A 26,755-nucleotide genomic window follows, 5' to 3' on the forward strand; every position below is an offset into this window, starting at 1 on the left:
CTCCTCATTTACTCGGGTGAACATCTGAAAACACTGATGGGAAGTTGGCGCAGAGCGGGGAGACAGGAGCCTGCTCATGGGCAGTGGGCCGGAGCAGGGGAGTCAAAGGAGAAAAGCACACAAGTGAGGTGACCTCAGATGGGGGCAGAGGTCAGGGACACAGCCCGTGATCACGGGGCACCAGGGCAAGGGGGCAATAGGGCACTTCTCTGAGAAGGCAACATGTGAGCTGGAACCGGGTGCCAGGAAGGAGCCAGCCATGGGGAGGGCTGGGGAAGGATGCTCCATGCAAAGCATGACATGTGCACAGGCCCTGAGGTGGGGAGGCTGGAGTGACCGGAAATGTGATTACAGGGGCACATGGGGAAGATGCAGATGGGAGGTGGGTAGGGCCTGGAGGACAGTTTGGTTTCATGTGGAGGGCGATGGGGAGCTACAGGAAGACTCAGAGCAGAGCTGAGGCAGCAGTTACAAGGCTGGCACCTCAGGCTTCCCCGAAATGGACTAGCAATACCCACTGCCCATGAGACAGATGGAGGAACAGGAGGCTCATGGGGCCTCCAAGGACACAAGACTGATCCAAGGTCTCATGGCTGGAGCCTGGAGCGGGTATGGATCATCCCACCCACGGGCTGAGTCCCCAGTGAGTGAAGACAGGCCTGGGGGGCTGGGGCAGAGGTTCTCATCAGCCCATGGAGCTGGCAGGGCCCTCCCCATCCGGAGGGGCGGTGGGACCCGGATGACGCTCCTCCCGCAACTCTTCCCGCGGGCCAATTTCCACCGGGACCAGGAGCCTCTTGGGAAAGGGCTTGCGCTGACTTTGAGGACTGAATTCAGACCTTTCTCAGCCTAGAGGAGGCGAATGACAAGCAGGGTGGTGGAGACTCAGACGGGTGATAAGGGGCTCCTGCCCTGTGGGCTTGAGCTGTCGGGCATGACACCAGGAGGCCACCAGGGGGCCTGAGGCGGCCCTGACCTGACTGGAACACAGGGGATGCCCGGAGCTGCCAGGTGACCACACCATGAGCCTGCGGATGAATAAAGAGGAGAGCTGGGGTCTGCCAGGCACCGCTGCTGGGTGACACCTCCAAGACACTTGCAGAGGGTGGGCAATGGGGGCAGCAACAGTGACGCCCACCTTATGGATGGGGAAATGGGTGCTCAGAGACGGAAGGCCGGCTGCCCCAGCCAGCCAGCTACTGAGGACCTTGACACAATCCGGTGGGGGAGAGCGCAGGGTGATTCTCCTGGGGTGACTCGGGCGCTGAACTGAGATGACTGGGTGTTTCCCATGTGGCCCAGCTCTGCACCACCACCCTTTGGAGGGGGCTCTAGCCCCTCCCCTCTCCCCATTTTATGGAGGAGGAAGTCAAGGCTCAGAGAGATTGTGTCACTAGCTCAAAGCCACAGAGCAGAGTGGGGGCCAGACACTGAGTGCTCCAGAGCCCCCAGGGCAGTGCACATCCAGGCACAGCAACGTTGGCACCCACAGATCCCAAGTCTGATGAAGACCCCAGCAGCCCACCCCTCTGAGTGACAGCAAATCACACATCCCAGGCTGTTCTCAAAACCCTTTGCTTTCCTCAGTGAATCCATGACCTCCCCAAATGCGCACCCCTCTCCCCTGTCCTTTGAGGCCGCTGGTTGCAGCCCCCACACCCCGTGGTGCTACGGAAGAGACCCCTCCATTGTTCAACCAACAGTCTTTTATTACCAGGCTCCACTGGCTGGCCTGGGACACCTGGAGACCATCAAGCCTTGGTCCCTGTCCTCTGTTCGGCACGGCAAGGCACCTGGGATCCAACTTACAGGTGAGAGAAGCAGTAGCAGTGATGAGAATGGACTCGCAGGAACAGAAGCAGGATCCCTGCCCTGCTTTGCGATTGGCCAGTGTGGTTTCCAGATTTCAGACGGACTTCCAGCCAGAAGCAACGCTGAGGGGGCACTTCTCCTAGCAAAGGGCAGCGGGGTGGGGGTGGGGTGACACAGGGCAGATGGAGCGATGCTCTCAGCTGGCAGCCGCGTGGACGAGTGCGCAGAGGGGCCGGGCCTCAAGGGCCACTTTCTGCTGTGCGGGTGCCTCACTACGACTCCCTTCCCACTCCCTGGCTTCTACCTGGCACCAGTCAGAAAAGTCCTCTTCTGGACGGGGGAGGAAGCTGGGGGCAGAGTGGCAGGACTCGGATAGCTGGCCTGCCCCCAGGCCGTTCCTGAGTCACACGACTCGCCCAGAGTCACAGCGCGCACTGGGTCTGTGGTCACGGCGCCAGGTCGCCCTTCTGGCCAGTCCACAGCTCCCGGAGCTCGACGTGGCAGCCCAGGTCCCGCAGGGCAGCCTTGGCCACGTCCTCACAGTCGCGGTGGGTGGCTCGGGCTCTCGAGATGAGGGCCTCAGCCCCCAGGTCCAGGATGGGCTGTGAGAAGGCTTGGCTGCGGGCCACCAGGTTCCGGATCAGCATGCAGGCCTGTTTCTGGAAGGGAGAGCAGGTCAGTGGCTGAGAGTCGGGGGTGGGGCCCGGGGGTGGGGTCCACCCTGACCTTGGGGTCATCATAACACAACACAACCACTGGCAGCATGCAGCAGGTGCCTAGGCTCTGACTCATCAGGCGAGGCCCATGCCTCCACTTCAGCCTCTTGGCACCCTGGCTGGGCTGACCCCCCAGCTCCCAGGTGAGGAGACTGAAGCTCACAGTGGCCAAGTGTTGGGCAGGCGGGGCTGACTCCTCAGGTGTGGGACTCAAAGTCTCTGAGCAATGTCCTTGAGTGCTGGCAAGAGCCTGGCCAGGAGAGGAGGGCGGGGAGACAGAGGGAAGAGCGGGGCTGTGCCCAGCGTCCATCAGTCAGCACACTGTTGACTCATTCAGTTAGCATCTGGGCCCTCTGCCTCTGCTGGGCAGCAGTTCCAAGAAGCACCCCAACACGGGAAAGCCGGGGAGAAGCAGGTGAAATGAGGGCTTGCCTGGCCAGGGTGGTCAGGAGTGGGCAAGGTGATGGGCCAGCCACGGGTACAGTGTCCTAGAGGGAGCCAAGGCCTCCCGTGGGACTCAGCCTGGTGCGTCTCCAGACCAACCAGGAGGTCCCTGAGTCAGGATGGTATGAAAAGTGGGAGCGGGAGGAGGGTGGGTTTCTGACAAGGGTGTGCATGGCCCTGTCTATGCTTCAGCTTGACTGACCTCCAAAGCAGCAGCCTAAGGTGGGGCCAGGAAGCTTCCATGAATCCCAGCAGAGCCCCATCTGTGGGTCCACCCAACTCCCCCCCACCAATATCCCTCTAAAGAGACTGTTAGGAAAAGGCAAGATCAAATGCAGGAAGACCAACGGAACAGGAGAGAGAACAACAGCGGGCAGAGTTAGGCACATTTTTGGAGGCTGGGATGGAGATGCAGGACACTGGAGCCGAGAAGGAAGGAGACCCTGGAGGCTTGGGTCACGGTGGTAATGGGCCAGGTCAAAGAGGGCCTGCACCCTCCGCTCTGCCCGCCCCAGGACCTGCTGGCGGGCCTCTTGCCCCACCTGCCCACCAGGCTCCCGTCCTCTCCGCCTGTTGCCCATGCCTACTTGGACGCCAGCCTCCTGAGGGTGTGCCTTCATGGCCTGCAGCGCGGCCTGGGCCCCGCCGCCCTCCATGATGACGCGGCTGTTCGCTGGCTTGCGCAGGGCCAGGACGCACAGGGCTGCACAGCTCTGCTCGCACACCTGCAAGGGGGTCACAGGGACGGCTGAGAGGAGGCAGATGACCCCCCACCCCGACCAGCTCCCCCAGTGAGTGCTCTGTGACCTCACTGGGACAGACCACTGTGCGCCTACGTGTGTACCGACCAGCAGTAACGGAAACGATACCAGGATGCACCAACCAAGCTCTTAGGGGTGACAGTCTTGCGCCACCCTGGCCCTCACTCACCCTGCCTTCAGCCGCTGGCTTGCTGGCCTCACCCTAGGCCTGGGCTGGCTTCCCAAGATGGGAAAGGCCATCACGTGCTACAGGTACTGACCTGGCATTCCAGCCGCGTGGCCCCGCCTGTGTGCCCCCGCCCTGGGGTGAGTACCTGGGGACTGGCCAGGTGCCGGGTCATGGCGGCCACAATGGACTCGGTCCCGCCGGCACGGACGATGGCATCTTTCACATCATCGTTGCCTGCAATGGCCCTCAGAGCACTCAGCACCTGCTTCACCAGCTCCTGGAGAGAGAGCAATGCACAGGTTACCCCCAGCAACACCCGGGCATCAGGTGCTTGGTGGCTGGATGGTGGGAGGGGGTCTTGAGGGGGGTGTGGAGCTGTTTCAATGTCTGCTGTCTGAACACACAGGGGACAACTCCGGGGCGTGGAGGCAGCATGGAACAGCAAGCTTATCTATCACTCGCTGTGTAGAGAAGGCAGGGGAAGCTTGGGGAGGTGGGCCGTGTGGTTCTGGCCACCTGCGTCCAGGACAGGCATTTGGATGACTTTGATCACCACCCCCAGACACACAGAGGGGAGTGTGGCTCAGGTCAGCACCCAGAGCACAGGTGGCCTTGCTCAAGCACCACACCCTTCAGCTGCCCCCACCACACCCACTCTGCTTCTCTCACTGCTGATTGAAAATACAAAGGTGCTTAAGGACGGTGAGAGAGGGTGGGTGGGTCTGTCTTCCCCCTAAGCTTTAGTTCCTTCTCACAGGTCCTGACAAGCAAAAACCGAACTTTGATTCTGGGCTCTGCAGACAAGGCCAGCATGTTCTGATGCAAGCCTGTCTGGCTGACCAGGGCCAAGAGGGGCCGAGTTCACTGCGAGACCCAGATCCTTTCCCAGATATCGAGAAAAATGACAGACTGAAATTCAGGCGAGGGATTTCCCTGGTGGTCCAGTGGTTAAGAATTCACCTGCCAATGCAGGGGGCACGGGTTCGATCCCTGGCCTGGAAAGGTTTCACAGGCTGAGGAACAACTAAACCCGTGTACCACAGCTACTGAGCCGTGTGCCCTAGAGCCTGCGCTCTGCAACAAGAGAAGCCACCGTAACGAGAAGCCCATGCACTGCAGCTAGGGTAACCCCGCTCACCGCTGCAACTAGAGGAAGCCTGAGCACAGCAACGAAGACACAGAGCAGCCAAGAGTAAAGAAGGGAAACTCAGGCAAAGGGACTTCACACCCTGAGACAGCTGTGGACGCCCACCTGGTGGTCATTGCAGTCAGCCAGCAGGGCCACCAGGACGCTGAGGCCCCCGAGGTCGACGACCTCCTGGCAGAACTCGTTGCGGACAGCCAGGCGGGACAGGGTGCTGCAGAGCTCACTCAGGATGCTGGGATTGTCGGGGAACACTGCAGAGGGGGGAGGGGAAACCCCAGGGTGAGGAGCGGAGAACCAGCCCTGGCTCTGAGCCAGCACTCCTGCTAGGAATCCCAAATCCCGCTCCGCCAGGGCAGCCTGGCCCCTCTGCCTGGCTGGGTGGCTGCCTGTTGGGGTGGACGATAAGGCAGGGGAGAGGAAGGACCACTGGGGGCTGCCCAGGCCTGCGGTGCCCCCTACTGGCTGTTGGGGAAGACACGGGAATGTGCCTTCCTCTCTGCTGTGCCCCAGATAAATTCCAGAACAACTGATGATCTCGACTAAAAAAAGAAAAACCATAATAGTGCTATAATAAACCATCCGAGACTATTTTTATGATCTTGGGTTGGGAATGACCTTTCTAAGTGCAACAGGACACCTAGAAACTGCAGAAGGACATATGGATAGAGTTGACCCAGGCGAAAATGAAACACAGATGCTGCAGACAAAGTTCAGAGGCACCAGGGAGGATAGGCCTGACTGAGGATGGTGGTGGGGAGGAGGGTTAGGGGGTTGCTGGTAGGGGGGTGGGTGGCGGGTGGGCACAAAGAGCCATAAGAACACAGAGCTCAGCGATGGTCAGTGCATATGGCCCCCTGGCCAGGCCACAGCCCCCAGTGCCTCCATGAACTGTAACCTGTGTGTGTCGTGGAGATACTCTGGAGATGTGGTGACACCCAGGACCAGCTGACTTTTAAGTATAGCAGATGACCCTCGATGGTCTGGGTGGGCCTCGTCCAATCTGCCGAGGGCCTAAAGAGGGAAACTGAGGTCTCCCTGAAGAGGAAGAAGCTTGCTAGTGGCCTATAGTGTTGGCTCCTGCCCAAACCTCAGCCTGCTACTTAAGTCTGAAAGCACCACAACCCCATGAGCCAATTTCTTGCCATAAATCTTCCTGTGTATATATGTATACATGCACGCCAACACACACACACACACACACACACACACACACACACACGCCCCCTACTGGTTCTGTCTGTCTGGAGCACTCTCACTGATATGTGTGTGTTAGTCAGTCAGTCGTGTCCAACTCTTTGCGACCCCATGGACTGAAGCCCACCAGGCTCCTTTGTCCGTGGGATTCTCCAGGCAAGAACACTGGAGTGGGTTGCCATTTCCTTCTCCAATGCGTGAAAGTGAAGTCACTCAGTCATGTCCGACTCTTAGTGACCCCATGGACTGCAGCCTACCAGGCTCCTCCATTCATGGGATTTTCCAGGCAAGAGTACTGGAGTGGGGTGCCATTGCCTTCTCCACTCACTGATATGAACCCCTGTAAATAAACAAGGAAGATGTAACCCACCCCTCAGAAAAGCAGCTCAACTTTGCAGCCAGTCAGGCCCTGTTTTTCCCCCTCTCTGGAGGTGCAGAGGGGAGACTGGGGCAGGCCCCACTTCCCCACAGACAGAGCCAGAGTCGCACACACTGGCCTGGCAACAGAGTCAGAGCCACAGGGCAGGCTGCAAAGGGAAACTCACTCTCCCAGCACCTTCTGTGCGCAAGACCCCAGTCCGGCCTTTTCCAGGGGGTGCAGTGCCCAGGGGGCAGGAGTTCTGGCGCCCAAGTGTCTGTGCTGTGACCTCCTGTGGCTGGCTCATCGGGGTCACCTCAGAGTCAGGCACACGGACATGCACGAGAACTGGTGACCAAGTATGAACTGAAGCGCAAACCTCCCCCTGGGAGCAGCCCCGGTGAGTGCCAGCAACACATCCCCACCTTTGGGAAACAGCACCCTCCTTCTTCCCTTTAAGGAGCCCTCCCATCCCACTCTCAGTCTGTGTTGGTGGACAGAGTCAAGTGCTTCCCTAAATGGTTCTAGAGATGAGCAAGGGATGTGGTCCAGGCCAATGATTGCTGGCTTGGACTCTCCTGTCAAAACTAGGGGTAAAGACAGCATCCTGCTAGGGCTGTCATGTAGGTGGGACTGAACTGACAGATACAACTGGTGCCTGGAGCCAATCATGCTTGAAGCTGTCCCAAACCCCGACTCTTCACCCTCGCCACATCTGCTCCTACCTTTGGCGGCCTCAATGAGCACCTTTAAGCCTCCATTCTCCTGCACGATCATCTTGGCGTGGTCGTGGGCATGGCCAAAGGGCACACGGATGTCGTCGTCAAAGGTCATGACACGCAGGGCCCAGCAGGCCTCGCGGACCACGTCGGCACAGCGGCTGTGCCGGGCGATGGCACCCGTCAGCAGGGGCAGCACGCCAGCCTTCACCAGGCTCTGCCGATTCCGCTCGTGCTTCAGGCAGGCGAGGCGCACGCAGCGGATCCCAGAGCAGGTCACGTGGGCCGATTCAGCGTTGTGGGCCAGCGTGGCCACGAGCAGCTGCAGGCCTTGGGTGTCCAGGAGGTCGGGCTGGCCATCAGTCAGGGCAGACAGGGCATTGAGGGCCTGGAGGAGGAGGCCCCTGTCACCCGCAGCGGCCAACTTCCAGGTCTCCAGGAGGATGGAGTAGGCCCCCTTCTCGGCTGCCAGGAAGCGGCAGGCCTTCTGCTCCTTGCACTGCTCACAGAAGCGGGTGAGGTGTGCGGACACCTCCTGGGGGCGAGAGAGGGCCAAGGACTCCTGCAGGTCATCCAGGGCCTAGGGGACAGGGGAAAACATCAGGGCCAGCTCAGCCCGAGGAAGGTCACAGTGACCGTGCTGGGCCCCGGCGGGATCCCTCTGCCTGGGATCTGGGCCTCGGTGGAAGTGCTGTGGGGCCAGTTCCAGCTGGGGCCGCTTCCACACCTGTGCTTTCAGGGGGCTTGAGAGGCCACAGAGAGAGACAGACAGAGGCCTTACTACCTCAGTGTCCCTGACAAGGAGCCACACACACAGAAGTACAGGCATGAAACGTTCTAGCCCTGGGCGCCAGTGCATGAAGTCCCCACGTGAGACCACCCAGCAGCACCATCCAGCTGAGGTTAGCGAACCCAGAAAAATCACCAGAAACAAGACAACGGCCGTTGTTTGGGGCTGTTTGTTAGGCAGCCATAACTAGCTGACCCACCCACCAACGGCCAGCTCCCTGAGGAAGGTGAAAGCCACCTCCACCGGTTCTGCTCGTATCACATGCCTCCTGCTTGTCTCTCTCCTTCACTCCACAAGTATTTACTGAGCAACTGCCCAGTGAAACCCGACCGTACACACGTGGTTTACCCACGCGCAACTCTAAGCCCTTGGGGGAAAAAATTATAATGAGAGACGACAATCTGAACGGGGCAGACAAGTCTAGTGGCCACTCAGTGCCATGACTGTGGGTCTGCCTCAGCTTGAGGCCACAACGAACCCATGCACCTGGAGCTCATGGCATTATCTGCATCCAGCCCTAAGGGGAGTGGGTCTACAGAGACCATCAGCCCAAACGGCTTAGATTTGGCCTCAACTGCCACGATAGTCAACAATGCCTGTCAGCCAACCCTTGCTGAGCTCAAACTTGTGGATTTAACTAAGCGTATGATATGATGTGGAGAAGGCAATGGCACCCCACTCCAGTACTCTTGCCTGGAAAATCCCATGGATGGAGGAGCCTGGTAGGCTGCAGTCCATGGGGTCGCTAAGAGTCGGACACGACTGAGAGACTTCACTTTCACTTTTCACTTTCATGCATTGGAGAAGGAAATGGCAACCCACTCCAGTGTTCTTGCCTAGAGAATCCCAGGGACGGGGGAGCCTGGTGGGCTGCCGTCTATGGGGTCACACAGAGTCGGACACAACTGAAGTGACTTAGCATAGCATAGTATGATATGATGAAACTGAACATTAAGAAATTAGTTAAAACCAGAATGTGTGACTTGAATAAACGTTTCTTCAAAGATACATATACAAATGGCCACTAAGCACATGAAAAGATGCTCAACATCACTAATCACTGCTGCTGCTAAGTCACTTCAGTCGTGTCCAACTCTGTGCAATCCCATAGATGGCAGCCCACCAGGCTCCTCTGTCCCTGGGATTCTCCAGGCAAAACTACTGGACTGGGTTGCCATTTCCTTCTCCAAAGCATGCATGCATGCTAAGTCACTTCAGTCGTGTCCGACTCTGTGCGACCCTATGGACAGCAGCCCACCAGGCTCCTCTGTCCACAGGGTTTTCTAGGCAAGAATACTGGAGTGGGTTGCCATTTCCTTCTCCCACTAATCACTAGGGAGATGCAAATCAAAACCACAATGAGACACCATCACACCCATGAAGGTGGCTACTGTTACAACAAAGAAACAGAAAATAACAAGTGTTAGCAAGGATGTGGCAAAAACTGGAACCCTGTGTGCTGTTGGTGGGAATATAAAATGGGACAGCTGCTATGGAAACCAAGTTCAGTGGTTCCTCAAAAAAGTAAACCAAGAGTTCCAGCAATTCTAGACACATACCCCAAAAAACTGAAAACAGAAGCTCAAAAATATGTTGGTACACCTATGTTCACAGCAGCATTATTTACAACAGCCAAAAGGCAGAAGCAACCCAAATGCCCATCAGTGAGTGAATAAACAAATGTGGTGTTTCCATAAATGGAATATTATTCAGCCACAAAAAGAAAAGAAATTCTGACAAGTAGTACAACACAGATGTACCTTGAGGACATCAAGCTAGGTGAAATAAACCAGTCACAAAAGGACGAATACTGTATAATTTCCCTTAGGTTCACATCCAGGGCTGCCTCCTCCAGCTTCCCTTTTTATTACTACTTTCTTTTGCCGCTAGGTGAGTCACTTTTTCCTCTTTGGATCTCAGTTTTCCCATCTGTTAAATGGGGATGATAACCCCACTGTTGCAGGTATCTTTGGGCTAATAACTGAGATGGCACAAAGCAAGTGCCTGGGATAGAACTGAATTCACAGATGGTTCTCAATAAACACTAGAACTTTCTGCTGTTTTACCAACAGCTTACCAGTTTGATGGATGACCTTAAGGAAATAAAGACTGAACTCTGTGAGCTGTATTTTCCTTGTTTGGGCCACGGTAAAGTGAGGGCAGGCTCTGGGTCTCTGTTCACCCATCAGAAAGCCAGGGATGACGTACTTACCTCACACAGGCCAGTTTAAGTGTGACGCGGAGGGGCTGTAATGTGCCAGTAAACAGTGGATGCACAATAAGTGACAGCCTATGATTGCACTCTCTTTTCCTGGGATTCTTGCCCATTTTACTGAGCAAATTCAGAGCTTGGAAGGCCCAGGAGAGGTTCCTCCAGGGGGCCCTCCACCCCAAGGCTCCCAACACCAGGACAAACACGAACACTGTCCACCCCTTAGGCCTAGAGGGCTGTCCGTTCCCTGTCCACTCTGTCAGCTCTAATCCCACAATGTCACATGTGGGTGGGTGGGCAGAGCATGGGGGGCCCCCACGAGGCCCTCAGACATTGACTCAGGAAACCCTAGCTGCCCACTCAGGCTTGCCTGTGCTTGCTGGGCTGGCTTGGACCTTCTGAGTCTGTGCCTGCCATCTGGAAACACGGAAAAAGGTGATCCTGACAGAGTAATGAGGTGACGCAGGATCACACACGTGAGGCCCACGTGGGCTGCCCTCTCCTACCTGCAGGATGTCATGTATCGGATCCTGGGGTCCATCCGCAGAGACTTTTGGAGTCATCTTTACAATGTTGCTCAGATCAACCCCTGTGGGAGGGCGGGGAAGTCAGGAAACAAGAGACGGTCGTCAACCCTGCGGGCCTGCAGCAGTCACACCTGGTGTCCCTTCAGCTGGGACCACCCTACTCTGGAGGCCTTCTGGGATCTGCACAGCTCTCCAGCCCACCCCTCCCTGCCTGGGCAGGGCCCAGCAGCCATGCCTACATGGGGTGTGGGGTCTCTGCACCTTGGCCCTGTCCAGCCAATGGGGGGCAGAGGAGCAGTGAGGATGCACGCCAGTGCTGCGGTGAGGGATGCACTATGCCTGGTGGGCTCAGAGGGGAGTGCAACCTGTGGTCTCCTCCCTGGGGGCTCCAACGGGTCTTCACCCTGGCTGCATCCCACCCTTGCTGGCAGACCCAGAAGAGGCCCCCACTGTGCAGAACACACAGGTGTTCTAGGTGCCCCTCCCGTCCCTGTCCAGTGTTTAGTCCCTACTCTGTGCCCAGGGTGCCAGCTCCTGACCTGGAAGGTTGGATCCCTGGACTTCCTTGCCCTCTGGTGTCTGACTGGGTTGGCCAATGGGAAGCTGGATCTGAGAGCAGAGGCAGGAGTGGGAGGATAGGGTGTTCATTCCCAGGTTCCTGCCTCTGCCTCTCAGGTGACCCCCATCCCTTGCATGGCCTGTGGTGGGAGGGGGGAGGTCCTGCTGTGGGCAGCACAGTCTCCCAACCCTGCCCACATGACTGCAAACAGCTCCCTCCTAACCATTCTCCTCCATGGTCTGGCTAGGGCATGCTACCTGTTTTCAGAGGCTGGTGACCAATACCCCTTCTGCCTCCGTGAACTCACACTGGGGTGCAGTGGGGGCAGGGTGGCAGGTGGGCCTGTTTCTTTGGAGTGGGGTCAAGAAAAGTCTCTTCAAGGAAGCGACCATTGAAATGAGACCCACCTAGAAAGACCCAGCCCTGTAGATGTCAGGGTGCGGTCAAGGCAAGTAGAGGGTAGGCATCAGCGAGGTGGGAGGGGGTGGCTAGCCTGCCTGGGGCACAGTGTAGAGAGAGGACAGTGCCCAGGGCAGTCATGCCAGGAAGGATGTGCTCACGGCAGGACACCACTCTTTCACACATTAGGCACCATGGATGGGACTTCCCTGGTGGTCCAGTAGTTAAGGCTCCATGCTCTAGACGCAGGGAGCGTGGGTTTGATCCCCGGTCAGAGAACTTGGATCCCACGTGCCAAGTGGGGTGGCAACAACAACAGCAAAAAGAGCCGTGGACTGAAGGTGACTCAGGCGAAGAGCTAGACCGGCGCTGAGACCCAGTCGCACTGCCCTACCTTGTGATTCGAACTGCTCCACGGCCTCTCTCACCGCCTCCTCTGGCCCCATCTCAAACTCCTGGATGTTCTCTCGAACAGCTGCGTCAAAGGTCTCCTGGGTGATGCGCTTGGAGGCCATCTTTATCTCCTCCACGTGGGGCCAAGGACACCCAGCAGCTGCTCTCAAGCTGAAAAGGTAGACGCTAGACTTGTTGAGGGTCAGAGGGCAACCAAGAACCTGGCCACCACCTAGACAGCACCTTCCAAGGGGCCAGAACCTGTACTGTCCTGGAAGAATCCTAACAGCCTGAGTCACATGAAAGGGTGATATCCCAACAGCCATAGGACGCCTGAAAGTACAGAAGAAGGCAGGTAGTTTAGTGCATTTTATCTCAATGGGGCATGTTAATATAACGGATGCCCTTATGGTAAAAAGTTGCTGCTGTTGTTTAGTTGTTAAGTTATGTCCGACCCTTTTCAACCCTATGGACTGCAGCCTGCCAGGCTCCTCTGTGCATGGAATTCTCCTGGCTAGAACACTGGAGTGGGTTGCCATTTCCTTCTCCAGGGGAATCTCCTGGGCCCAGGGATCGAATCCCCATCTCCTGCATTAGCAGGTTGATTGTTTTACTGCTGAGCCACCAGGGAAGCTCCAATAGTGAAAAGCAGCAGTAGTAAAATAAAGCTAAAACAGTATCTTAATAATACATGTTGTGGAATTTCCCTGGTGGTCCAGTGGCTAAGACTCTGCACTCTCAGGGCAGGGGGCCCGGTTTTGATCCCTGATCAGGAAACTAGGTCCCACGTGCTGCAACTAAGACTTTGCATGCCAGCATTAAAAAGCCCACTTGCCACAGTGAAGACCAAAGGTTCCTCCACAGCTGAGACCCGGAGCAGCCAAATGCATAAATAGTTAAAGAGTGATAATAATATTAGGGCGTACGTTATGTGATTATATTATATTGTTTAATATAACGTTACACTACTCTATTATACAGTTATGCACTTTAATATAATTATATAACGAAATAACATTATCATAGCATACCATGGCACTAATAAAATATAAATGAAATTAATACTGATGTTAAATAATTAAAACTAATATTAAATCATACCTATTGCTGCTGCTGAGTCGCTTCAGTCGTGTCCGACTCTGTGCGACCCCATAGACGGCAGCCCACCAGGCTCCGCCATCCCTGGGATTCTGCAGGCAAGAACACTGGAGTGGGTTGCCATTTCCTTCTCCAATGCATGAAAGTGAAAAGTGAAAGTGAAGTCACTCAGTCGTGTCCGACTCTTAGTGACCCCATAGACTGCAGCCCACCAGGCTCCTCCGTCCATGGGATTTTCCAGGCACGAGTACTGGAGTGGGGTGCCATTGCCTTCTCCAAAATCATACCTATTACTTATTACTTTTTAGACTTTTAAATTACTTTTATTTATTTTTTATTACTACTAATAAATAATAAGTAAATTAGAAGCTAATAGAAATAGTTACCTGTAAGAGGAGGTAGAGAAAAGGGTGGTGAGAGCAGGAATAAAAGCTGGATTATTCTCTCTTAACGTACCTTGCTTTAGAGGGTTGAATTTGGAACTCAGGTAAATGATTTATGTGATTAAGAAAAGGAATATGCCAAAATAAAAATAAAAGCAACCCCTAAAAATTAACAGCAGAATGAAACCCATGAACCTAACGGTATGTCTATGTGGGTGAGATCATTTCAGGCAATTTTAAAACACAGTGATATGACTGCATATTCTACCTGGGATCTACCCTAAAGATGAAAGTGAAAGTGAAAGTTGCTCAGTCACATCCGACTCTTTGCAACCCCATGGACCTGTGGAATTCTCTAGGCCAGAATACTGAAATGGGTAGCCTTTCCCTTCTCCCAGCCAGGGATCTTCCCAAACCAGGGATCAAACCTAGGTCTTCCACACTGCAGGCAGATTCTTTACCAGCTGAGCCACAAGGGAAGCCCAAGAATACTGGAATGGGTAGCCTATCCCTTCTCCAGCAGATCTTCCCAACTCAAAAGATAGAACTGCAAAAGAAAATCTTCAACAGTTTTCAGTAATCATGTTATTGGAAACCTCATTAGTAATATTATTTGGAAATGATTATAGATATAGTAAATAAGTAATGATGTTTATATCATGAATAATCAGCATAAAAGAAAATAAGATTTTAACAAAATCAGAGAAGTAAAAACTCAGAACTCCTACATTTGAATTGGAAATACGACATGAATTCATTTTCTCTTAAGCAAATAAAGAACCAATTTTCTATTAATATGAACTGAAAATGCCTGGAGAAAGTAATACTACCATGCAGCAGTGAGCACCCGGAACACCAACTGTGGTCTCTACCATTTCCCACCGAAGAACCAGGGCTCTTAGAGTAAGAGGTGATTCCAGTTTTAGGCAGGAAACAGGCCAGAGGAGTCAGGAGCATCAAGTGGGCCCAGAAAGCGAAGAAGCATCTAAAGACCACTGGCATCATGTCAAAGGACTCAGGAGCCAACCCTCTGGGGCACCTGCTAGCTAAAGATGGGATAAGTGAGCATCAAAAAAAAAAAAAACTACTGAGGCCACAAGCCGCAACGAAGATCCCGTGTTGCTGCAATGAAGACCCCAGGCACCCAAATAAACAAGTATTTAAAAAAAAATTTTTTTAAAGGACACTCTCTTATACATTCACAGCAAAACTGAAATCTAACACTGACAATGATGCTATTTTCTAACATACAGTTCACAACGGACTATCTTGATTACTGTAATATGGTCTTTTAGAACACTTTTGTTTTTCTCAGGTCCTGGGTGCATTCCAGAATCATGTGTCACAGAAAGCACAGAAACTGTGATAGGGAGATGAGGGCAAAGATGGCAGTGGGCCAGTGGCACGGGCGTGTGCGAACGTGGGCCGTGGGGGGACAAGCCACCCAAGCCCTCACTTGTCTCTGTGCAGGCAGCGCAGGATGTGACTGTTCCACCTGTGTTTGGGCAGAAGCTCAGGGTCAGGTGGGGGAGGACAGGCTCCAGGGCAAGCGGGAGCAGTGGGGCTGTTGGTCAACTCTCACGTGTGACACAGGACAAAGAATCTGCCTCACAGAATGTAGCGAAAATCCAACCCACCAATTTCAACAAAGCACCGAGAACAGGACCTGGCACAGAGCTCAATTAACATCACTTAGTTATTCTTTTCCTCTTTTGCTTAAGAGGCACTTCGGCCTCAGTTCCTTAGGGGGTAGGGGATTTTAGGGACTTAAACATCTTGCCTCTCTCCCTTGCAGATCTCCCCGTCTTTATTTCCCAGAACAGGGAGCCTGTTCAGCGGTTGCTAAGGACTTCCAAATCAAAGCTGGAAGAAAAGAATAAGGATTTTCTGTTTCAAGATAGAGTTTCTCCAACTTGACAGTCTGTGCTGCAATGAAAGATCCCGCATGACAAAGTGAAGATCTTGGTGCTGGAGCTAAGACCCGATGCAGCCAAATAATTTTTTTTTTTTTTTTTTTTAAGATACAAGAATTTCTCAGTGGGGAGCCTGCTCTGGTGAAGGTAATGGGTCCTGGCCAGCTCTGGGGCTGGGTGCTACTGGGGAGACTCTGCTTCTGGCTCTGCCACCACATGTTGCTTCCACCACCTTGGCCAGGCTTCAGACCCAAGTGGGCCAATGATGAGAGGCCACTGGGTCACAGAAGAAATCATAAAGGGGAATGTCATTGTGTCTACTTTAAGGATGACGAATCTGAAGCTCAGAGAGGCAGCAAGAAACCCGGCCAAGACCCTGTTCTGTCTCATTAACACTTTCCCTCCACCTAGCTTCTCTGCAGAGCTTCCACCTGCTTGTCCAGGCTGCCTCCTCACGGGAGCCTTCCCTGGCTACTCAGACAGAGCCTGTGTACCCTCGGCTCTTCCCAACTCAGGAACCTCTCTCTGCCCAGCCCTGAGACCCCTGGGCAAGGGAGGTCAGTGCCTGGCTCTGGAACCACCACTTATGAGTCCTTCGAGGTCCCCTAGGTCCAGCACAACCTGTGTGTGGGGCTGGGGGCAGAGATGAAAGTACAGAGCTGGAGCTCATGAGAAAGATGGTGCCTGGGAATGGTCATCTGGGAGTTACCTGGGGAACAGCGCAGGCCAGGAAAGGAGAGAAACAGCATTGCCAGCCTTCACGCTGCGTCCAAGGCAGGCTGGGCCCCAATATTCACTGCAGCACTATTTACACCAACCAGGACCTGGAAGCAACCTAGACGTCCATCAGCAGTTGAATGGATAAGGAAGTTGTGGTACATAGACATGATAGAATATTACTCAGCTATAAAAAGGAAAGCATTTGAGCCAGTCCTAATGAAGTGGATGAATCTGGAGCCTATTATACAGAGTGAAGTGAGAAAAAGAAAGATAGATACTGTATGCTGCTGCTGCTGCTAACTCGATTCAGTCGTGTCCAACTCTGTGCGACCCCATAGACGGCAGCCCATCAGGCTCCCCCGTCCCTGGGATCCTCCAGGCAAGAACACTGGAGTGGGTTGCCATTTCCTTCTCCAATGCATGAAAGTGAAAAGTGAAAGTGAAGTCGCTCACTTGTGTCCGACTCTTAGCAACCCCATGGACTGCAGCCCACCAGGCTCCTCCGTCCATGGGATTTTCCAGGCAAGAGTACTGGAGTGGGGTGCCATTGCCTTCTCCAATATTAATGCATATATATGGAATTTAGAAAGATGGTAATGACGATTCTACATGCAGGGCAGCAAAGGAGACACAGATGTAAAGAACAGACTTTTGGAGAAGGCGAGGGTGGATGATTTGAGAAAACAGCATTGAAACATGTTTATTACCATATGTGAAATAGATGAACAGTGCAAGTTTAATGCATGAAGCAGGGCACCCAAAGCCAGTGCTCTGGGACAACCCAGAGGGATGGGGTGGGGAAGGAGGGGGGTTCAGGATGTGGGGACACATGTATACCTGTGGCTGATTCATGTTGATGATGTATGGTAAAAACCATCACAATATTGTAAAGCAAGTATCCTCCAATTAAAATAAATAATTTTTTTTTTAAAGGTATGCTAGGGAGAAGGGAGTTACCAAGGCTCCCAACTAACAGCCCGCTTCCCTCTCTAAGCCACCGTTCTGCTTATCAAGAAAACAGTGCCCTGACAAACCAGGGGCCCTGAATGATTAATCCTCCTCCGCCTGCCACACCCACCTTGGTTCAGGTGGCATCACCTGCTTCCTCCCAGTCGTACCCAGTGCCTCTGTTCTCCACGAGGCAGCCAGAGGGTGAATGGAAAGCAGAGACCATCTCACTTACTTAAAACCCTGAAGTGGCTTCCCAGCCTTCTCTGAACAAAATCCAGTCTCCTTACCAACACTTGCCTTACCTAGACCTTCTCACCTGTGCCTTCCTGCTTCTTTCTCATTCTTCCCAGCTACCCGAGGGACATCCTTCATAAAGCAGGCCCCGCTTTCCTACTCTCTCTTATTATTTTAACATATCTGAACATGGAGTGAAATGTTTCTTCTATTTATTTGCTTTTACTGCCCTACCCTCCTCCCCAATGAAATTTAATCTGCATGAGAGCTGGGGCTGGTTTTATTAAATACCCCGACTACCTAGGATGCGGCCGGGCATGCAGCAGGCACTCAGTACATACATAAGCAGTGAAAAATGAATACATGAAAAGAAAACGACAGACAGAAGAGTGGGCAATTTTGTCCACGGGCGGCTTCCGTAAGTCTATCATTTACCCAAAGCTAAGTCCTCGCGGGGCGCGTCCCCGTCACTAATCCGAGCCCGCGGCGTCCACTCCCGGCTCCTCGCGCGAGGGGGGCTCGGCGGCCGCTGCTTCTCACCCGGTCTTCGGGGGCACGTGGGGAAAGGGTGCGGTTCGCGGCGGTCTCCGGCTGCACCGCCCCTGGTCCCTTTCGGCCGCCGTACGTGCGCAGGCGCGCTGGCGAGGGCGCGCCTCGGCCTCCGTCAGCCCTGTGAGCCGCTCCCGGGGTGACCAAGAGTGACCGCGAGTACAGGTAAAGCTGAGAGAGCCAACAGGTTTGCGGCGGCGGCGTCTCTGTCGCCTTTTTCGGGTCGCTTCCCGTCGCCGCCGGTCCAGGGAGAGAAATTTTTTGCCTCGAGAGTGTCTGCCTTGAAGGTTGGGCAGTGCGCCTGCGCGAGAGGCTTTGGCGGCGGCCGCCTGCGCCTGTACCTTGAGGCTCGGCCGCGGCCTGCGCCTGCGCGGCGCGGCGCTGCGGAGACCGTTGGCTTATTTGCATGTCCCCGCCTCGCGCGGTGGCGGCGGCGGGTGAGGAGCCTGAGGCGGTGGCGGGGGCGGCTCCGCGCGCGGTGGGCTCGGGGTGAGGCCCGGGCTCGGGGTGAGGCCCGGGCCCAGGCGTTGTTGGCGGGTGGGCCCGGGGGTTGGGGGTTTGGGCTCGATCCCGGGAACCCCGGGTCTCCACGATGGCGCAGCGGGCTCGGCCCTCGGACTGCGCGGCGGACGCATAGCGGCCGGGTCGGCCTGGGGGGCGATCTGCGGCCTTCGAGGCCCGACGCCCCCTTTTCTTTGACCTCAAAGGCCGGGAGGAGGCGGGCCGTGCCTGAATGGGTTCATTCGTTCGTTCATTCATTCAGCCTGAGCCGGGAGCGGCCCCTCTCGTGGGGTGATAACGGCGGCGGGGCTCCGACTCCGCCTCTTTAGACATTTTTTTTAACTGGTTCGGTCCCCACAGCAACCTCTACCAAGAGCTGCCGGTTTAGATGGGGAAGCGGAGGCACGGAGAGGTTAGATCACTTAAATTGATCCTGGACCACCTGGCCGGGACACCCTGCCCTTCTATAGCAGAGAACAAGGGGGCCAGGGAAAAGGCCTGAAGGATAGGGAAAGGGGGTAATGGTGATAAGAAATGACTGTCAGGCAGGGGCAGGCTTGGGTTTTGAGGTTGGAGGCTTCTAGATGGAAGGAATATCTTGCTGGTAAGCCACCACTGGATTTCTCAATATAGCTTCTCAGTCTTTTTCTAATCAGTCTTCAGGGCTTTGTCCCCACAACCAGTGCCCTGTTTCCCAGGTTCCAGCCCAGGCTGGTTGACCTTGAATGGGTCACTTAGCCTGAACCTCCCTTCTGCACTTCTGTGTAATTTCATTCATAAGAGGCCCCACTTGTTTATTGGGTTGTTGCAAGAAGTGTTGTGGGAGTCCCTCGCCTTCAACAGGAGCTGGCACAGAGTAAGCTCTGTCAGGGATTTCTCCCCTCACTTGCTGAGATGCCTCTGTCAGACGGGAAGTTAGCTCTCAGAGCCTCTTCGCCATGTCTGTGAAATAGGAAAATGGAAATGGGAAAAATCATGTCTTTCCTAAACATTGTTTGCAAAGATTTATGCTCCTGTTGTGTGTGTTGCTTCATACAGCCTCCGGGAGACAGAGCTGCTTTTATAGCGCTTCTTTTAAGGAATTCTGAGAAAATGGCCTCAGAGAAAGAAGCAAAATAGATTGTCCAAGATCAACAGCATTGTCTTACTCCTTCTTAGCCAACACACACCTGTGAGGTTATGTGGGCAGAGCTCCCCTTAAAATAAACCGGCCTTCTTCTGAAGTGCCATGCCAGATTATGGATCACTGCTTGGTTACTCTTAGGATTAAGTGGAATAGATCAGGCTTTGTGGGCATTAGTTGTCACTCTTAGTGTCTTTTTCCCCCTCTTCTCATTACAGGTCAGAGAAACATGGCAGCAAGGAGAATTGCACAGGAGACTTTTGATGCTGTATTGCAGGAAAAAGCTAACCGATATATGGACCCCAGTGGTGAGGCTGTAGGTGAAACTCTTCAGTTTAAAGCTCAAGGTAAATTAAAGTACGTGGTTTTGGGGGGAGTGACGTGGGTGGGTGGAGCATGTATTTAGAATTGGGGCCCAACCTGCAACTCCTCGGATTTTACCTTCTTAAGTGGAGATAAAATTTTCTCTTGATCCACCTGTTAAATCATTATGTAGAAGGAGGTATTGTCATCATCCAGAGCTTCTCCCCAGACACCCTGCCCCACCTAAAGAAGGGTTCTTAAATAAATTGCCTGACTGCATGCCCACTATCACTACCCAGGTTTGAGCTCTTATCAGGTCTTACCTGGATTATTGCAGTAATCTCCTCCTGAAATGTCTTTCAGTTCCTGGCTTCATTCCCTCAAATCTTCTCTCCCCACAGACCTGTTAATGCTAACTTTGCAGGACCAAGGCCAAGCTTAGGCTCCTGGGGCTCCCTATTTTGGTTTTACATCCTCAGATAAGTGCAGGAGCAGCCAAGTAACTGGTATGCAAGACAGGAGGGCCTTGGAGCCTTGTGGAGCTGCTTAATGTAGGCCCTGCCTGAAAACGTTCCTTTTGCAAAGTTTTGAAGCATCCTGTCAGCAGGATAAAAGATGGTCCTAGTGTAAATGGCAGGACAGCCTGGAGGCCCCACCCCACAGTGCATGAGGCTCCTAGCTCTCATCCTCTGCCTTAGGCCTGTTGTTTCACCGATACTGTGTGCCTGTCTGTGTTGTGAATCCCTCATCTCAGCTCTGTGTGATTAACTCCCTCAGTAAGACCTGGCCCACAGGTGTCTTCGCGCAGGAGGCCCTGGTAGGCCTGGAGGTGATTCACACCGAGTCCTTGGTCCCCTGCTGTGGGCTGGCCCCTCCAGGCCGCCTCTGGGCCTGTGCTGTGTGCTGCTGCCCCAGCCCTGGAGCCAGGCCTGCTGTGGAGAAGGCTTCCTCAGTGTTGGCTGGATGAGTCTGAGTGCTTGGGGTGGGGATAACTTATTATGTGCTTTGGACCCAGAGAAACTGAGGCTTGGAAGCTGTCTCCAAAGTCTGAGTTTTCAAAAATTGTATAAGCAGCAGACAAAACCTTTCCTGTTACAAAAGATTGGAAGGATTAAGTAGTTAAGAACAGAATGTCAGGACTTCCCTGGCCATCCAGTGGTTAAGACTCCACACTCCTAAGGCAGGGTTTGATCCCTGGTTGGGGAACTGAGATCCCACATGCCACACTGCAGGGCCAAAGAAAAGAATAGGATGTAAAAAGCCTCTTTGCTGCTTCCTTATTCCTCGGAAGTAACCGTATCTGTGGTGGTTTGTGCATCCTTTAATTCTTTTAGCCATATATGAATCCTGAATACTTCATGTGTTTTTATATATATACACATGTATGTGTGTGTACATACGTATATATGTGTACGTAAAAACACATGTACGTGTATCTATGTATGTATATATATATATTTGGAGATTTCAATTGGTTTATCTTGTCTAGAGACTCAAACACTAACACATATCTTAAGTTACCTCAAGAAAGGTTGGGGGAGGGGGAGACTGTGAACCCAGTAGGACACTAGATGGTTCTGGAACCATCTCTGTGTCATAGAGCTGCATCGGTCAGCCTTTCTCTGTCTGCTGCATTTTTCTGAGGCCTTGTAAACCAGGTCCTATTGGGCAGAATCCAGCCACCACTCTTCCTCTAATGCTCCCACCGTAACCAGGCCATCGGAAACCATCAGTATCTGGATCATCTTGGTGGACTCCTTGCTGGAACTTCCACTCTTGTCCCTTGCAGTCTGTTCCCCACACAGCAGCCAGTGAGGTCATCCTTTTGCTTCAAACCCCCCATGGCTTTCTGTCTCATTCATAGTAAACTCTGGAGTCCTGTCAAGGGCCTGGCTTGATCTGGTTTGCACCCACTTCTGTTTGCATCTCCTGTCATAGTAATTCACTAATTTTGCTGCACATTAGAATCCTTTGGGGGCTTTTTAAAAGTCCTAATGCCCAGGTCACATCTCATCCTAGTTAATTAAGTCAGGATGCCCCAGGCCTTCAGTGTGCAGGAGAATCTAGGTGCTGCACCGCTTTGTCCCTCCTTCCCTCTTCCATTCTCACCACATTTGTCCTGTACTCATCTCAGGGCTTAGTCCTCACACTCCCTCTACCTGGTAGGCTTTCCCCATAACTGCACATTCTGACCCCTCACGCCAGGCCTCTGCTACTCAGATACATTGTTGTTAGAGCTGCCCACCTGACCAGCCTGTTTAAAAATGGCTTTCCCTCTTCACATTCCCACCGGTTTGGCATTTCCTTACACCTGAAGAATTTTTTGTTTATTATTTGGCTTCCTCAACTGAAAAGTCCAGGAAAGTAGGGACTTTGCTGTGTCTTCCCTGCTATAACTTCAGGGCCTAGATCAGTGCCCATATACAGTAGGTGCTTAGTAAGTAGTTGTTGGACAGATAAACTTGGATTTATTCAAAGGTCTTGTTTCCTGTGGCCTGTTGACCCGTCACTACTTCCTGGCATCTTTCTCTCTCTTTTATGACTGACTTTTTGACTAGGTAATAGATTCTGGTTCAGAAAGTAAGAAAGGTGCTCTGTACAGATGTCCCCCTGAGGCCCTCTGTTCCTGTGTGCCTATAGTTCTCTTCTGTTTTTGACTTCTTACGGTTTCTTTCTTCTTTTTGGCTGCCATGCTGCATATGGGATTTCAGTTTCCTGACCAGGGACTGAACCCAGGTTCTTGGCAGTGAAAGCGTGGAGTCCTAACCACTGGACTGCCAGGGAATTCCCCTTACATTTCTTTATGCGTGAATGAACACATGCAAACATAGTTTCCTATTTTTCTCATTTCTGCACGGTGGAGGACAAAAGCACGCACTGTTCAGTTTCCACTGTGGTTTCTGCTGTCATGGCCTGTTTAACTTCTGCCTTCCCTCTTGTTTGCTCAGTCTCTCTTCAGGTATTGGTTGGCTTAACGACCCTTTCTGGGGGAGCCTGTCAGCCGCCTTTGGATCAGGTGCTCAGCTAAGGTCCGGCCAGCAGTGGTGGGTGCAGTGTCAGATGTAGCTCCCACCTCAGTGGCACTGTGGGCCGAGAGTTCCTCATGGGAAGCAGGGGAGGCAGGCAGCCTCTAGAAAACCTGTCTGCTGTGTGATAGAAGTAGAAATACACAAGCGTTCTGGTCACAGTAAAGACGACCAGGTTATTTGGGAACCAAATGCCCATCCCTGAGTCTAAAAGAAGGCTTGTAAAACAGAAAGTGAAGTGAAAGTGAAAGTTTCTAGTTGTGTCCAACTCTGCGACCCCACGGAACTCTCCAGGCCAGAATACTGAAGTGGGTAGCCGTTCCTTCTCCAGGGGATCTTCCCAACCCAGGGATCAAACCCAGATCTCCTGCATTGCAGGCAGATTCTTTGCCAGCTGAGCCACCAGGGAAGCCTTGTAAAACAGGTAGGGCAAAGGATCTGGCTGAGTGAGCAGCACTGCTGCCTAGCCTCCCTGGACTGTCGTCAGGCCAGAGGCCCAGTACTCATAGCCCTTCTGTTTGCATAAGTAGAAACCTAGGTTTTTAAGTGAAACCACACATATTTTCCATGTGAGTTTCTAAAATGCACTCTGACTGGGAAAGCACCCTGCTGGTGGTCTGCAGATCACCCACTTGCAGCCTCTGGTCTGACACGTACCTTTGTGTTTCTTTTTGGATTGCTTATTTCAGATCTTCTAAGGACAGTCCCAAGAGCCAGAGCAGATATGTTTGATGACATTCACAGTGACAGCAGGTACACTCTGGGTGCATCTGTAACTCATCCTCGAGACACTGGGAGAGAAGGCCTGAGAGGTGATATATTTCCAGGACCTTCCTTCAGGTCAAGCAACCCTTCTGTAAGTGAAGACAGCTACTTTCGCAAAGAATGTGGTCGGGATCTGGAATTTTCCCACCCTAACTCCCGAGACCAGGTCTTTGGCCACCGGAAACTGGGACATTTCCGTTCTCAGGACTGGAAATTTGCACTCCATGGCTCTTGGGAACAAGACCTTGCCCACTCAGTTTCTCAAGAATCCTCTTGGTCACAGGAGTATAGTTTTGGCCCTTCTGCATTACTGGGGAACTTTGGCTCCTCCAGGCTGATTGAGAAAGAGTGCTTGGAGAAAGAGAGTCATGATTATGACGGAGACCGTCCAGGGGAGGCAGACTCTGTGCTCAGGGGCAGCAGCCAAGCCCAGGGCAGAGGCCGAGGCCTAAACCTTGCCGACCAGGAGGGTGCTGTCTTGGGAAAGGGGGAGACTCAAGGCCTGCTCACTTCTAAAGCAGGGGTTGGGAAACTTGTCATGCTGAGAAACGTGAGCACGAAAAAGGTACCCACTATGAGTCGTATCACTCCCAAAACTCAGGGCACTAACCAAATCCAGAAAACCACCTCAAGTCCTGACGTGACCCTGGCGACCAACCCAGGGACAGAAGAGGTCCAGTTCCCTACCCGGAAAGTCCCTCTGGGGCTTGATCTGAAGGATGTCCGGCTCCCCAGGAGAAAGATGAGCTTCGACATCATAGATAAGTCAGATGTCTTCTCAAGATTTGGGATAGAAATAATAAAGTGGGCAGGATTCCACACCATAAAAGATGATGTTAAATTTTCCCAACTTTTCCAGACTCTCTTTGAACTTGAAACAGAAACCTGTGCTAAAATGCTCGCCTCATTCAAATGTTCCTTAAAACCAGAGCACAGAGATTTTTGCTTTTTTACTATCAAATTTTTAAAGCACTCCGCTTTGAAAACACCCAGAGTTGATAACGAGTTTTTAAACATGCTTTTAGACAAAGGTGCTGTGAAGACCAAAAATTGCTTTTTTGAAATCATAAAGCCCTTTGATAAATACATAATGAGACTACAAGACCGGCTGCTGAAGAGTGTCACGCCCCTGCTCATGGCCTGCAATGCCTACGAGCTGAGTGTGAAGATGAAGACCCTCACTAACCCCCTGGACTTGGCTATTGCCCTGGAGACCACCAATTCTCTCTGCCGGAAGTCTTTAGCTCTTCTGGGACAGACATTCTCCTTGGCCTCTTCCTTCCGGCAAGAGAAAATCCTGGAAGCCGTTGGCCTCCAAGATATAGCTCCATCTCCTGCCGCATTTCCAAACTTCGAGGACTCGACTCTGTTTGGGAGAGAGTACATCGATCACCTGAAGGCCTGGCTGGTCAGCAGTGGGTGTCCACTCCAGGTGAAGAAAGCTGAATCCGAGCCAACCCGAGATGAGGAGAAAGCTGTTCCTTCTACAAAACCTGAAATTCAGGCCCAGGCACCGAGTGGTCTGAGTGATGGTAAGGACAGCAGCGACAGTTTCTGTTTGTTGTGATTTGTTTGCTTTTTTGTAATGTCTCTCACTTTCTGATATTTGTACATAGAAGTTCTTTAGCCAGTTGGAAACAAATCAGAATTTTAGGAGAAAACTCACAGTGACTGCCACTCATTCATAGATGCCTGCCACTCATTCTCTAAGTATTGCTTTACTATCTGGGTTCTTTGTATCACCTTACAGCCAAGGTTAAGAAGCCTTGTTCCAAAAGTATCCCTTCTCTGACCCGCCCCCCCACCTGCCAGCCCCGAGTTATTACTTGAAAGTAAATACAGGCCACAGTCTCCAAGGATCCCCCAGGCTTCCGAGGGGAAGAAATCACAAACCCAGCCCCTCCTGTGCTGGGATTAAGGGGATATAGGAGAGGCCCCAGCCCAGCATGGGAGTCAGGAAGGTTATTTCTGAACTGTTGTGAGGGCTAGGTGATGGAGGCACCTTTTCACCTGCTCACTTTTCTAGATTAGCTAGAGGTTGAGAGATCACTTCAGTATACCTGGTAACCTGCAGTTAACGAGTTGGCTCACTGGGGAGGGGAAAGACAAAGAAGGTAATAGAAGTAGAAGTGACTGGCTGTGTAGTGTCCCTTTCCCTCCCCCTGTGCTCCCAGGATGGATGTTTTCACAGCCCAGAAAGCCCAGAAGTCATGAGCACACATAGTGGCCATTGAGGAAGTCCTTTTTTCCTCTGATATAGTTTTTGGCTTCCATTGCTCCAGTCAAGTTGTTAAGTTGCATTTGTCCCTGAATCTCCTCAGTCTTCACCCTTGTGGAGCCCTGACTGCCACAGGCACTGGGTAGGTCCCTCCGTGGATGGGCGGCCACACCTATTGCCAGAGAGGGAGCCTTTCAGAAGTGAGCTCAGGGCTGAAGTGGGAACTCTTCCCCACATCCCCCAAGATAGTGGGGTGGAAAGTCTGTGGAACAGTGATACTGAGGAATGAAAAAGTCCCCCGCAACCTAAAGTTGCCCGCGACCACCCCCTGGTTGTGCTGCTGTGCATGCGTGCCTGGAGCTGCCATCTTGCTGTACTGAGAACACTGCAGTCTGCTCCTCTACAGGATTATCAAGGGCTCTTTGCTGTGTTTCTGCAGCATTTGCTGCATCTCCCTTGATGTTGGAGTCATAGTGCCTTTTATTAAAGGCTTCTGAGCCTGAGCAGAGCTGGGTCCCTGTGAAATTGGCATCTGCCAAGCATTGGCTCCTTGTCTGGTCATCAGGTAGATGGCGCCAGTTCCACATCTTATGGGGCACAGGCTGCCACTACTTCCATTACTGTTAGAAATGCTGGGATGAAATTGGTTGATTTCTTGCTTCTTACTATTATTTTCATTAAAAAAAAATTGAATCCTCCTTAAAAGGAGATATCCACAGAAAGATTGCTGGGCCAAAGGTAAGATCCACTTTCTGGCCCTTAACTGTGGTC

At 52.8% G+C, this 26,755-nt stretch overlaps 2 protein-coding genes across 15 annotated transcripts in view; one reads left to right on the forward strand and one right to left on the reverse strand.

Annotated features, from left to right (window-relative positions):
- Positions 1 to 1,688: 1,688 nt before the first annotated feature.
- ARMC6 (armadillo repeat containing 6) lies at positions 1,689 to 18,072 on the reverse strand. Of its 6 annotated transcripts, XM_055540787.1 has the most exons (10): positions 17,935 to 18,068; positions 16,304 to 16,429; positions 12,462 to 12,533; positions 12,202 to 12,371; positions 10,829 to 10,911; positions 7,327 to 7,900; positions 5,155 to 5,300; positions 4,048 to 4,179; positions 3,560 to 3,697; positions 1,689 to 2,471 (listed from the first exon to the last, which is right to left on the reverse strand). In XM_055540787.1, the coding sequence occupies exons 3-10, from the start codon at positions 12,524 to 12,526 to the stop codon at positions 2,259 to 2,261; spliced, it is 1,521 nt and encodes a 506-aa protein (XP_055396762.1). In that variant the 5' UTR covers positions 12,527 to 12,533; positions 16,304 to 16,429; positions 17,935 to 18,068; the 3' UTR covers positions 1,689 to 2,258. The 6 variants fall into 6 exon arrangements, with proteins under 6 accessions (XP_055396762.1, XP_055396782.1, XP_055396734.1 ...); XM_055540807.1 differs by lacking the exon at positions 12,462 to 12,533; XM_055540759.1 differs by having other exon boundaries at positions 12,202 to 12,533.
- A 7-nt stretch (positions 18,073 to 18,079) lies between these two features.
- Positions 18,080 to 26,755, forward strand: part of SUGP2 (SURP and G-patch domain containing 2) — a 29,167-nt gene continuing 20,491 nt past the window's right edge. For 3 of the 9 annotated variants that reach the window (XR_008700496.1, XR_008700497.1, XM_055540702.1), the window contains exons 1-3: positions 19,019 to 19,153; positions 19,891 to 20,019; positions 23,691 to 25,298. Coding sequence is in view for 7 of the 9 variants with exons in the window: in XM_055540702.1 (XP_055396677.1) it covers positions 19,084 to 19,153; positions 19,891 to 20,019; positions 23,691 to 25,298 (1,807 nt within the window). In the remaining 2 variants the exon portion in view is untranslated. Of the gene's footprint in view, positions 18,214 to 18,439; positions 18,556 to 18,600; positions 18,962 to 19,018; positions 19,154 to 19,890; positions 20,020 to 23,690; positions 25,299 to 26,755 lie in introns of those variants that run through there. The other 6 variants (XM_055540720.1, XM_055540712.1, XM_055540728.1 and 3 more) reach the window with 6 other exon arrangements.

Source organism: Bubalus kerabau, chromosome 1 (genome assembly GCF_029407905.1).
Source record: "Bubalus kerabau isolate K-KA32 ecotype Philippines breed swamp buffalo chromosome 1, PCC_UOA_SB_1v2, whole genome shotgun sequence".
Taxonomy (NCBI): Eukaryota; Metazoa; Chordata; class Mammalia; order Artiodactyla; family Bovidae; genus Bubalus; species Bubalus kerabau.

Coding starts and splice junctions, on each gene's coding strand:
- ARMC6 (XM_055540776.1), bottom strand. CDS start 12,526: ATGGCTGTTGGGATATCACCCTTTCATGTGACTCAGGCTGTTAGGATT. Junction 10,912..12,201: donor GGAGCAGTTCGAATCACAAG/GTAGGGCAGTGC, acceptor GCCCTCCCACAG/GGGTTGATCTGAGCAACATT. Junction 3,698..4,047: donor GGCACCTGGCCAGTCCCCAG/GTACTCACCCCA, acceptor ACCCCCTTGCAG/GTGTGCGAGCAGAGCTGTGC.